This window comes from Anser cygnoides, chromosome 33 (genome assembly GCF_040182565.1).
Source record: "Anser cygnoides isolate HZ-2024a breed goose chromosome 33, Taihu_goose_T2T_genome, whole genome shotgun sequence".
Classification (NCBI taxonomy): Eukaryota; Metazoa; Chordata; class Aves; order Anseriformes; family Anatidae; genus Anser; species Anser cygnoides.
The window spans coordinates 2,150,001-2,162,712 of NC_089905.1; the positions used below are offsets into that span (position 1 = coordinate 2,150,001).

The 12,712-nt window shown below is 50.6% G+C and overlaps 2 protein-coding genes across 4 annotated transcripts; both read left to right on the forward strand.

Annotated features, from left to right (window-relative positions):
- The first annotated feature begins 1,189 nt into the window (after nt 1-1,189).
- On the forward strand, nt 1,190-4,000 carry LOC136788142 (keratin-associated protein 10-5-like). Of its 2 annotated transcripts, none has more exons than XM_066986138.1 (2): nt 1,190-1,348; nt 2,245-4,000. In XM_066986138.1, exon 2 carries the CDS (start codon nt 2,266-2,268, stop codon nt 3,679-3,681), a length of 1,416 nt encoding a protein of 471 aa, XP_066842239.1. In that variant the 5' UTR covers nt 1,190-1,348; nt 2,245-2,265; the 3' UTR covers nt 3,682-4,000. The 2 variants fall into 2 exon arrangements, with proteins under 2 accessions (XP_066842239.1, XP_066842240.1); XM_066986139.1 differs by having other exon boundaries at nt 1,270-1,348; nt 2,129-4,000.
- A 2,853-nt stretch (nt 4,001-6,853) lies between these two features.
- LOC106049225 (uncharacterized) lies at nt 6,854-10,548 on the forward strand. 2 transcript variants are annotated; one of them, XM_048049317.2, is made up of 3 exons: nt 6,965-7,012; nt 8,611-8,707; nt 9,177-10,548. In XM_048049317.2, exon 3 carries the CDS (start codon nt 9,198-9,200, stop codon nt 10,164-10,166), a length of 969 nt encoding a protein of 322 aa, XP_047905274.2. In that variant the 5' UTR covers nt 6,965-7,012; nt 8,611-8,707; nt 9,177-9,197; the 3' UTR covers nt 10,167-10,548. The 2 variants fall into 2 exon arrangements, with proteins under 2 accessions (XP_013056878.3, XP_047905274.2); XM_013201424.3 differs by lacking the exon at nt 8,611-8,707 and having other exon boundaries at nt 6,854-7,012.
- Nucleotides 10,549-12,712: the final 2,164 nt, after the last annotated feature.

Genomic DNA, 12,712 nt, shown 5'->3' on the forward strand with positions numbered 1-12,712 from the left:
CCCTAAATTTTCACCCATGAATAAACCTTGAGAACCACTTTCATAGTAGTACAAAAGAGTTGCTAGGCTTTATTATTCACTTGTACTACAAAATTATTTATATACGGACCTTTCTCTTGGCCTCAGAAACCACCTGAGGAGTGCCATTTCTCTAGTTCGTAAGAAACCACAGCTTTAATAAATATATGCAGAAGCTGCTCCCCCTGGGGTGGGTTTCATCTCACCCAGTGAACTCCTCTGAGCTGGTCCCCCTGAGCTCTCCTTGGAGCCAGCGGGAAGAAATGGTCACTTTAGGGGAAGTTTCATGTGTCAAAGTACACATGATAGCATTGACTAGATCTTCAGTGACTTCGACAAATTAATCTCCCAGGTTTCTAACTGGTTTCTTTATTCTGGGCATGGTATGCGATAAGAAGTGGACTCACTGAGAAGGTATCCACAGGACTGGAGGCAGTTCATCTGCTCCTGCTGCTGTTTGTGGCTTGTCGTGCTGCCGGTGACAGCTTTGACAGCTGAGCTCATTATGCAGTGGCTGCAATCAAACGTGACTGTAGCTCATCTTTCCTGCTGATCTGTCACTGGATGGTGTATTCCCATCGCTCTGATGACAGGTAATTGTGCTGGGGTCATGGGATTATCGGGGCGCTGGCAGCCAGATGCTCTCCAGACCTAAAGGAGGATGGCTGTGGATGACGCCCACCCAAGGGTGATGTGAAGCTTTTGAGGAGCTCCTGGTTTTTCCCAGAGGAGACAGTGTCCTGTGTCCCACTGCACACATAGCCAACTCCAGCTGCTGGGCATTGCAAGGTGGATGAGAAGGGCTGCTCTAATGAGTGATTAAGGTTAGAGAAGGACATGGAGCACCCAGCGCAGCTCCCACAGCACAAAGCCATCCCCATGTGTGTGTGGCAAGAGGCCAAGCAATGGGATGACCTGTCTCTGGGGACCACTAGAAGGAGTCCAGGGACAGGGAAGCCTGGCTCCACGGAGTCCCCTGGAAAGCCATTATTGCACAGTGTCGTGTGCGCTCTGGTCTCGCAAAACCACTGAGGCTGGGTATGCCTCTGCCTCTCCAAATACCATTCAGTCTTACCATGCCAGGGAGGATTATACAACACATAATTACTCTTACTATGGGGAGCTGACATTCAACTACTCATCCCTGGGGATGAGTACACTGGTGCTAGTCACTGCAAGTGTTGCACACAGGACAGCTTGTGCATAGGAGCTAATAGGCTATGTCGTGAGTTCCTCATACCTTCAAGGCACGGTTAGTAGCTATATAAAAGGTCTCCTTCTCTTAGGGCTCACTGGTCACATCACAACGCTGTTCTCACCAAGGAGCTGGGTAAGTCTGGTTTGTGCTGAGCCTTTGTAGCTGTTGAAATGCAGATTTCTTTGTGTTTTTTTACATATGGAAATGCTTTGTGGGAAAGGTTTTTAAAATTAGTGAGTTTGAATTGCTATGTTGGTGTGGGAACGCGCTCTTACAGTGTCTCCAGCGAGGCATCTGACTCCAAGAGCCACTTGTGAACAGTCTAAAGAATAACTGTGAGCAGTAATTGTGGTGCTGCTATTGTCGTTTGCTTTTGGGGGTGCCTGATAACACTCAGAGCTGTTTTGTGTGTATCAGGAAACACAGTGCCAGAAGAGCTGTGAGCAGGTCTGTGTTCCATTGTGGTATCTCTGCCCTTTAATTGGCTTTGGTTCCCTAATGAGCACAGACTTGGTGATGCTGGGACTGGGCTGTGAACCTCTGCATGCCCGCAGTGTTACAGGATCAGCATACAGCGGAGCCTTGGGTGCCGTTTGCCTCTCTTGCTACCGCAGAAGTGGCCAGAGGTTCAGAGCAGGTTTCTGAATTGGGGATTTTTCTCAACACATCAGCAAGAGGTCAAATGTGGTCCCCAATGAAAAGCAGAGGAGAAAAACTGGATTTGGTAGTTAAAAGGCAGCTCTGAGATGAGGAATTCCTCTGCTGACCTCAAAGATCAGTTCTTCCCCTTGAAAGTCTAGGTGATGGGTGGAGAGGGGGGGCTCAAGTCCAGGGAGATACTTCATGCTGCGTGTGTCTCTGAATGTCCCTACTGTTTGACTTATTGACGTGTTTCTGAGTTAAAAATTACAGGTTAGGTGCTCAGCTGCTGCTGGCGTGGTTTTGAGACAGCGGTGCAGGTGGGATGCAGCTCCAGCACCCTGCCGGGTGCCTGTCTAAGGGCTCTGCTTTCCCACCTCTCGTTCCAGTCCTGCCAAAGCCTCATCAAGATGTTGTGCTACCAACAGCAGTGCTTCCCTCCTCTCTGCCAGGAACCCATCCCCGTTAAGTGCCCCCCCATGTACCCTGCCAGGCACCCGCTGGTGACCAGCTGGCAGTCGGCGCAGTGCATCCCGCAGTATGTGACCCCCTGCGTCCCCCGGCAGAGGTTTCTGTCCTCCAGCTTCTCCCAGCAGCAGTGTGTGACCCAGTGTGTTCCACGGCAACAGTATGCAACCAAGTGCGTGCCGCAGCAACAGCGTGTGACCCAGCTCATCCCACCACAGCTGTGTGCACCTAGGTGTGTGACAACCTGTGTGCCACAGCAGCAGTATATCACCCCGTGCGTGTCTCAGGAGCCTTGCATGACCAAGTGCGTGCCGCAGCAGCAATGTGCAACCAAGTGCACGCCTCAACAGTGTGCAACCAAGTGCGTGACCACCTATGCCACCCAGCAACAGTGTGCGACCAAGTGCATCCCGCAGCAGCAGTGTGCCACCAGGTGTGTAACCACGTGTGTGCCACAGCAGCCATTCCTGACCAAGGGCATCCCCCAGCAGCAGTGTACGACCAAGTGCGTCCCGCAGCAGAGTGTGACCACCTACTCCCCACACCAGCAGTGCGCCACCAGGTGTGTGACCACATGCGTGCCGCAGCAGCGTGCGACCAAGTGTGTCTCACAGCGCTATGTGACCACTTGCGCCCCGCAGCAGTGTGCCACCAAGTGTGTCCCGCAGCAGTGTGCCACCAGGTGTGTGACCACGTGTGTGCCACAGCCGTGTGAGACCAAGTGTGCAACCATCTGTGTCCCACAGCAGTGTACGACCAAGTGTGTCCCACAGCAGCAGTGTGTGACCAAGTGTGTCCCGCAGCAGTGTGCCACCAAGTGTGTCCCGCAGCAGTGTGCCACCAAGTGTGTTCCACAGCAGCAGTGTACGACCAAGTGTGTCCCACAGCAGTGTGCGACCAAGTGTGTTCCACAGCAGCAGTGTGCCACCAAGTGTGTCCCACAGCAGTGTGCGACCAAGTGTGTTCCACAGCAGCAGTGTGCCACCAAGTGTGTCCCACAGCAGTGTGCGACCAAGTGTGTTCCACAGCAGCAGTGTGCCACCAAGTGTGTTCCACAGCAGTGTACGACCAAGTGTGTCCCACAGCAGTGTGCCACCAAGTGTGTCCCACAGCAGTGTGCGACCAAGTGTGTTCCACAGCAGCAGTGTGCAACCAAGTGTGTCCCACAGCAGTGTGCGACCAAGTGTGTCCCACAGCAGCAGTGTACAACCAAGTGTGTCCCACAGCAGTGTGCCACCAAGTGTGTCCCGCAGCAGTGTGCGACTGATTGTGTCCCACAGCAGCAGTGTCAGTCAGGTGGAGTAAAAATTTCAAGTCACTCTAAAAAGTACTGCTCTGCATCAAAATGGCCCTGGTAAAAAGGAGCGGGGGAAAGGAAGGTCCTTGGAAAAACAGCGAGGTATGGCTTTGGGGCAGGGTTATTTATCTCCTTGTGTCACCTGCCGACTACTTGCTATTGCTTAATTCTGCTTTATCTCTGTTTTCCAGTACTTCCCCTGTAGCTCAGCTCTGTTTTGGGCCAGGGTATGATATTATTTCTATGGTTGCGCTCCAGGTGTCTGTGGCTTATTCCTTAGTCTGCTGCAAGAAATAGTTCAGTGGGATGTTATTAAATTCTCACCTAATTGAAATGAATAGAGGTTTCAAACAAAAAAAAAAGTGTCTAAGGAGTCCAGCTGACAACAGCATCAAGATGACTGGCGGTGCGGCTGGCAGAGGGCTGGCACCAGGTTTAGTCCTGGTCTTGAGACAATGCCCGGGGTGACCTGTAATCCCCAAGACTGCAAGTTCTCCAAAAGAGCTGTTTTCACTCACAGATTTGGAAGCCAAACGTAAATTTGCTAAGCAAACAGTAAACGAGTCTTGTTCCAACAGCCTTCGTTTCGGAAGGTGGCCAGAAGTCCCTGCTGACTCTGCACTGACTTCAGTGGAGTCCCTAAACCAGGCAGGGTTTCTGGCTCGGTGAAGTTGTTTCTGCTGAAATTTTATCCATGAAGGTTTTTATTCACTTGGTTGCTTTGATTAATATGGAAAACACAGCCTGAAACAAAAAAAAGTCTTTGAAATGACACTGAAAGTTGTAGCATTACTCTTTTATGAATGTAGGAGATGTTGAAGTGGTTAACTATATTCTTTATGCTGCCTGAAGATGTGTACTCTACACTGTATTGAAAACAAACTATATATATATATGTATACTTATGCTATACATATATATACTTAAATAAATATAGTTCTCTGACCTCACATTAAATACCTTGTCTTTTTGCCCTCTGGTGGTTCGTTAAAAATACAGTGAACTCCTGTCTGAAAAAAATACAAAAATCTTGCAATATGCCCTATCATTAGGAAAATGAATAGGAGCCTGCTCACGCTAAGTAGATCATGCCTATTTGGAGGGCAAAAACAAGTGGTGCAAGAGGATGAGGAGGGTGTGACTAGGGCCGGGACGCTGTCCCGCATCCTGCCCTGCTCCACCCTTGCTCAGTGACCTTGGGGTGCCACCGCAGGCTGCCCACGAAAGCCAAGGAGATGCCTGAGATGGGAGCGGGTGCAATGGGGGGCAGCCCCTTCTCACACCTCCTCGGTGTGCCCATGGATGATGCTTTGGAGAACAGCAGGTAAGAGTGGCAGCAACTGTGGCCCTCCTTCCTCATTTAAGAGCCAGGGAGGCTCTTGCAACCCAAACTTTTGTGTCCCCTTTGCAAGAAGAGAACATCGCTGTGGGCTTCCAAGGAGCTTTCACACCATTGCGGCTTTCCCACAGCAGGCTGAGCCCAGGGCAGGGTTACCAAAATCCTCCTGGGTGGTGGAGGACCTCATCTCACAGAAGCTGGGTGGCCAAAAGGAGCATGGGGCTCCTTTTGGAGGCAGCTGGGACTGAGCCTGGTGCTGGCCCTGGCTCTGACTCACACCAAGTGACTGTGGTGCAATGTGCCTCAGTTTCCCCTGTGTTTAATTGGGAATAATAATAGCCCCCACAACAATGTCCCATGCAGCACTGTGCGTCTCTTCAAGATGAAAGGATTTCAGGGGACTTTGCAGATGTTAATTAAGAATATTTGTATGACAGGGAATGATGTTATCATTGGGTTAGTATTTCGTTACCTGCACTGGAAACACTAAAATGAATATTAGGATTACTTGAAGGCTACCGGATCTGGGTCTTGCCCATGAACTGGATTTATGGAGCTTGTAAAAAACAGTGGTAATCTGCTTACCTCTTCTCTGACGCCAGCTTGATTCCTAAAATCTTGAGTCAGGCCATTTAACATTAAAAAGGGTGTTGTAGTTCAGGGGAATGAAACACAGCTAAGAGAAACACAGGTAGGATTTAGTGCTTTTGTCTTCAGCTGTGGAAAATAAGCCTAGAGAAAGCACTCTTCCCTTTAGCTATTTTTGCTCTCAAAATGTTGGCATCAACTAGGAAAACGTGCACTCTGTTTACATTTTTGTCAGTGATATTGGGGTGAATTTTTGGTAGAAAATCAAAAATGTAAAAAACAAAATAGCCTGCTGGACTTTTATTTTCTGGCAAAAACAGAAATAGAAAATTAAGTCCATGGGTCATAGGCTGGAGATCAGTATTCTGCTTCTTATCAGTGAGAAATTTTCCACTTACTCCACTCAGAGTACTTATTTCACCCCTTTTTGTTTCAACATATAGGACCTCACCTAAATTCCCAGCATCCTGTAACCCAACTGGTAGATGTCAAATTTGCATTAAAGGGGAAAAAAAATGCCAGGGCCTTTACTTATGCAGATATAACTACGCAAAACCCCCTTCCCTATCGGCACATATACTCATGCCACTGTTCATCTCCCCTCAGGTTTACACCTGGCATCAGCAGGGAACAGAAATACTGTACAGCAGAGCAGGAAATGGGAGCTGTGTTTTCGGGGCTGGAGCTCGCTGTGATTCAGCCGTCTTTCCCTGGGCTGCCCCTGTGCTCCTGCGCTTCTCCCCTTTGTTGTGCCGGAAAAGCGTCACCTCTTTGGGCAGGTTGTTCGCTTCGTGGCAGGTCATTTTAGCAGCCGACTTGCCCTTAGCCCAAGGCTTTCTCAGTCCCAGTCACCCACCTCTTCCCTCGGTTCCCTGTGTAAGTGAAGGAAGTCTGCGTGCCACAGTAATTATGGTCTGCAAGAAGTCGCCAAGAGTCCTTCCTGGACGGTGTTTTCAAAGGCACCGAAGGGCCTTATGCATGCAGCTTCCATGGAAATTAGGAGTCCCTTGGGCGGCCCAAACCCAGTCCTTTGTCTCAGCCGGCATCTTTTTCGGTGCGGAAAGGAGCATTTTTGCTGCCATGAGTCTGCAAGGGGAAGGCAGAGATGCTGTGGCACTGCGCACAGGCTGCTCAGCATGAGAGCCATGAGCAGCCCTTGCAGGGGATGTGCTAGGCCAGCAAGGCTTTGCTTGGCATGGAGAGGAGCAGGAGGTTCCCGTGTGGAGCTCGGGGCTACACCAGACATCCTGGAGGTGCTGGCCGGCGACGGCAGCCCCGCAGAGTGAGGACGGCCATCCCCGCCGGCGCGAAGCTGCACGTGGCTCAGCCGGGACTGGCAGGCAATTAGAGCATCGCCCAGCCAAACTGCCTCACTCCCCTAGGGCACTTATTCACTGTATAAAAGCTCTGCCATCGCGGGGCTCTCCTAGGCACTTCTCTCCGGTTGTTCTCACTGATGAAGTGGGTAAGTCTGGCTTTTAATGGAGCTCCTGAAATGCTGTTTTGTACCTGGGTGGCTGGAGCAGGCAGAGGTCCTGCTCGTGTACTCGCGGAGATGCAGTCTCTGGGGGATGCTGCCCTCAGCCCCGGCGTGCGCGGCTCTGACAGCTGGAACAGCTCCTGCTTGCTGAAGGGAAGAATATCAGGAAAGCACTTCCAGATGGACCGTGAAGCTGGGAGTGGGATTTGTGGGCTTTTCTACGCTTGCTGTTAGATCTAGTCCGAAGGAAGACATTGACTACATAAAGGGCTCGACGTTGCCAGGAGTCAGATACGAGCCTGTACGCAGAAAGGTGACTCCTCTAAAGAAACTGGCAGAATTCTTCTGCCATTTTATGGAATTTGAATAAAGCAGCTTCTCAAGGAATAGGAAGAAGCCAATCAACTTCAGTGCCAATGTAAAAGCTAGCAGAGAGACTCTCCAGCTAAACCTGAACATGTTTAAATTTCTGTGTAGGTTAATGGATAAAATAAGTCAGAGATGCAAACAACTCCCTGGAAGCAAATAATCCCCCTATTTTAGAAGATTTTTATCTTGATGAGCATCACCAGATACTTTAGCATTGTACATGTAGTAGTAGCTTTGCTGTTGTTGTTTTTCAAATGGTTGTTTTTATTAGTCAATGATTATTATAATTGTAGTGATAATGATAGTAACACACAGCATTGTTATTGTTAATAGACACCCAGCGATAGGCTTTTTGGAAGATAAAGCAGATTACTGTAATTATAGACAGAACTAGAGGCGTTCAGAAAATGCAGTTTCTTTACAATCATTTAATTCCCAAACGACGTCAGAGAAAAATAATCAATCAGAGCGACTTCTCTATGCCCAGTGGTTCCAGTACTTGCTAAAAACCAGCCAAAAAAACTGAAGGCAGTGTTTTCTGAAGGGGAGCATGAAGGGGGTGATTTCCCTCATGCCTCCAAGGACCAGGGCAAAGCACGACATCCACAACAAGTTCAGGAGGGAAGTGTGGATGTGCTGACTGTGCTGCCCCATCCTGTCCCTGGGACATGATATCAGCTGGCCTCCCCTTCATGCTGCTCATGAGGAGCTGCCGGGATGAGGTTTCACCATCCGAGTTGCTGTGGCAGGCAGTTTGATGTGTTCCAGGCTACCGTAGCAAAAACAAGACACTATGGCTTGGGATGAATGCAGTGCAGGACTGGAATGAAACTTGCTTGAGATTTTGCCTTAATGCCTTCTCCTTCCTTCCTGCTGGGGTTTCAGCAAACATTAAGAAACTACCCTGCTGCATTTCTCTTCTTTCTTTTCTTAAATCTTGCCCACGGGACAGTATAAAGTGGGGACTGCAGAGGCAGTGATGCTGATGCTACAGTAGGGAGCTCAGAGCCCCGTAACCGCATGCTGCCCACCCAGCAGACCCCTGTAGGACCATGCTTCAGCAGACAGGCAGGTCGTACGTGCTGCCACAAACCTGTTCTTACCGTCAGCTAGCTCATTTAACCTCAGCTTGGGTTTGCCCCTGTGAACTGCAGCCACGCCTGAGTATTACAGCATGGACACACCTTTAATTTTGGCTTGCCTTTCATCTCCAGTGCTTGGGAGTTGCAGAATGTAAACTTGAAAGGACGTCCTGGTGGGGATGGAGGAGGCTTCCAGCCAAACGGAGGGTCATAACGTCAGTTCTCCTTGGTGAGGTGCTCTGAGGAATACTTAGCTGACCTTTGAAGGGCAGCATGAAAACTCTCCGGTTTGCCTGACTGTGATCCCATGTTGTTTCTGGTCTCACATGAGAAGAATAATGGGGCAGAAGTGGAGAACTGTCTCTCCTCTCCTCTCCTCTCCTCTCCTCTCCTCTCCTCCTCTCCTCTCCTCTCCTCTCCTCTCCTCTCCTCTCCTCTCCTCTCCTCTCCTCTCCTCTCCTCTCCTCTCCTCTCCTCTCCTCTCCTCTCCTCTCCTCTCCTCTCCTCTCCTCTCCTCTCCTCTCCTCTCCTCTCCTCTCCTCTCCTCTCCTCTCCTCTCCTCGGTAATCCCAGCCTTGTCCCAAATCACCCCAAGCCTCTCACTGCGTGGGGACACCTGTGGGAAACTCGGAGCCCTGCATCACAGAGAACCAGACAGTGCCTGTGTGAACTGTCCCTCTTTTTCCTGCTTCTTTCAGGCATAAGCACCTCGCAAGACCATGCACTATTATGGGGAGCGGTATAAACACCTGTACCTGCCGGGATCGAGCTACATCACTGAAAGCCTCCAGCAGTGCACGCCCCAGCCTGATGCGTGCAGCACCACGTGCCACCCACTGAGCGTGATCAAGAGCCCGATGCCCAGATGGCAAAGCTATGTGCAACCTTTCACTTACGTCTGCTCACAGCCGACCGTGACCCAGAGCCAGCTGCTGTCTTGCCAGCCCTATGTCCAGCCATGTGTCCTGCTGTGCCCTGAGCCCTGTGAGACCACTCGCCTGCTGCCCTGCAGGAAGCCCAGCGTGAAGCTGAGCACGACGCAGAGTTTCCAGCCCTGTGAGAATGGCCACTATGAGAAGAAGCGTGTGGCCAAGAGCCTCCCACCCTGTGCACCCAGGTGCCCAGAGCCGGGCAAGCTGAGGTTCCCACCATGTGGGATCAAATACTCGGCCTCCTGCAAGGATGAGCGTGCATCACAGAAGTTATCCAGATGCTCGTCTCAGCGGTATGGCACAGAGCTCCGGTCCCTGCAGGGGATGACCGGCGGCTATTCCCCGCCACTGCGGGGGGTCACCGAGTGTCCCCCGCAGCAGTACGTGACACAGTGCTTCCAGCAGGAGTATGTGAGCACGTTCCCTCACCAGAAGTGCATGAAGGGGTACCCGACGCAGGAGTGCATCACCACCTATACCTCTCAGCAGAATGGAACCAAGAGCTTGCAACAGCCACAGGTGCCTAAGTGCCCCCCCGGCACCGGAATAAAGGAGAGCTCGTCGCAGCAACGTGTGACAAAATGCTCGCTGCTGCAGGAGGGGGTCAAGCACAAGAGCTCATCCATGCAGCACATCAGCAAGTCCAAGTGCCTCCACTCGTGTGCCAACCAGCACTCGCCACGGCACCACTCAGGGGGGGTGAAGCGTTCGAGCCACCCCAAGAAGAGCCGCTGTGCTTCGAAGTGGCTCTGGTGAAGGAGCTGAAGATGTATCCATGAAAACTGCAAGCTATATAGCTGGGGCCTGTGGTTTATTTTCCCCCATTCCTAACCCCTGGAGATGCTTTGCCCGCACGTTCCCCTTATTTTAATCAATGCTAAACTTGTAGGGTGCATTGCCTTCCTTTCATGGTTATTCTTTAGTTATTAAATAACTCAAGTAACACACTTTAGTTATTCCTGCAACAGAAAAGATGTTAGTGAGAAGTTAAGTAACTCTGAGCAGGTGCTCAGACTTTGAACTTTAAACTGATACATCTCTGTGGTAATGTTTGCACCCCCAAGAGGTTTTTACTGTTACTGGATCAATTATACTCACCGGTTGTGCCCGCTGTATTAAATCTCAGGTTGCAGCTGGATTCCTGCTGTCTGGTGTCTGATTCATTTTCCATCTTTTAAAAATTATTTCTAATACTAGCAGTCAAATTATTCCCTGCTGTTTTGCCACTCCTTTGTGTATAATGCCAGTAATCTCATTTTTAGGGCTAGAAAGATTTACCAGGTGTAGGAACAGATCTTGGTGCTGAAAGCTTAGCCAGAGACACATAAAAGAGCAACATGGGCTGGTATTTAGAAGAAGGCTTGATTAATGCAGTGAGACTCATTAGCAGCTGTCTTCTGCTCTGACAGGCAAGTTCATCCCTAGACAATCAACTGCTGGGCAATGAAATGGGTTATGTGGGATAGCCCCTGGGATAGCAGGGGGAGGGAGGACAGTGCATAAAGCCCCTTGTGATGCTGGGACTCCGAGCTGGCCCGGCTCACATCAAGGATGACCAGCATCAATAATTTGTGGTTATAAAAGTGCAAGCAGAGGGAAAAGCAACTTCCAGCTCCACCTGTTCCTAGATGAGAACGTTCTCCTAGAGAACACCAAATTATCTTGTTTGGTCAATATTTTCATTTCCTAATATATATAAATAAACTCCCAGAGCACATTTCTCTGCACACCTGGCCTACACCGTGTCCCTCCCAGGAGGTGCAGCGCCATGCAGTGGCAGCTTTCTGCCAGCACCCAAAGGTGCAGTGCGAGACCTGGTGGCTCCTCCTGGCGTTGCTTTGTTGCCCTGCACTGATGAGCTGGCTCCCTGGGCAAATCCCAGCAGGAAAACCCCCTCCTAACTCCCCAGCTTCCTCTGCAGCACCCCAAACAGACAGAGCAGGATTTCCCTAGACCCTTTTCTCTAATAAAGTGATAGCTTTGCCCATAAAAATAGAGACCAGCTGTCCTCCAGGATTAGGAGGAGTCCTGCGGGGAGAGAGAATTCATTTTACCTTTAACCATGGGGAATTAAATGAAAAGAGAGGAGGCTGAGGAAATAGCTCCCTCCTGATGAACTCACCTGGGATCAGCCCCTTTCTTATCCCAGTTCTGTGTAAAACCTGGCTCCTTTCCACCCTGGCATGATGCAAGGGCCCCGAGGTCTGCAGCTGTTAGAGGGAGCTTCACAACTGCACATGAGGGTGGCACAGCCCAGGCTGTGGGCAGCTCTCCCACCCGCATTTATGCCACTTGCATGGTTCAAAGGGCTCTGCTGGTCTCAGCTGCTCTTGTTCCCAAAGGATCCAGCTTCCCCTTTGGTTAGCATGAGAAAGATGGGATCGAGCAGCAGAAAAGGTTCCCTTCTAAGAATCCGAGGTTCTGTTTCTGTAGTTTTGCTCTTGACAAAGGGTTGGGCTGATAAGATAAATAAAAAGCTGAGCTCTCCAGGCAGCCACTGCATGATGCCTGGGCTTTTACCAGCTCTCTGCACAAGAATGGTTTTTATGATGTTTTGATGGCCACGGTCAGTAATGCAACTTTGTCTTGGAGCCACCATCTGAAAAGAGTCCAAAGACCCCCACAAGCCTTTGCCCACTTTGCTCACACTCAGACTGCCCCTGCTGTGCCCCAAGCCTGTAAGGCAGCACCGTGCCCTCTGTTCCCCAAGCCGCCCTGGCAGCAGATCCATGCTCCATCACAATTAGTGGGCTGGATCTGCTCATGGAGAGGTCAGAAGCTCTGCAAAGAAATGAGCAGGCAGCCCCAAAGGTGACATGGATCTGGTAATCCCAAAGATGACATGAGGTAGTGCTGCATCCTTGTGGCAGTGAAAGCCAACCACAGGCTGTGTGAGCCAGAGCACAGGCAGCAGCGGGAGGAAAGTGATTATTCCCCTGCAGCCGGCAGTCAGGAGGCTGCATCCAGACCTCCGTGTCTGGCATTGGTGCTCAGCCATGGACAGCTGGGAGCGAGCCTGGTGGCAGCTGCTTGGACTGCTGAGGCACTGGTTGCAAGAGAAAAGGCTGGGAGACCTGGGCAGATTCGCCCTGGAGAAGAAAGCACTGAAGGAACAGCCTATTACTGCTTCTACTCACTGAATGAGTGTTTAGAGCGAGGACAGGCTCTTCTCTGATGTGCAGTGCAACAGGGTGGGCTACAAAGGGCCTTTGTCTGTGTTCAGGTTTTCTTGGCATAGTTTTCCCCATGCAACAGTTCCAGCACAGGACATCCCGTTGAGGCAAGCTCCACAGTGCCGCGTT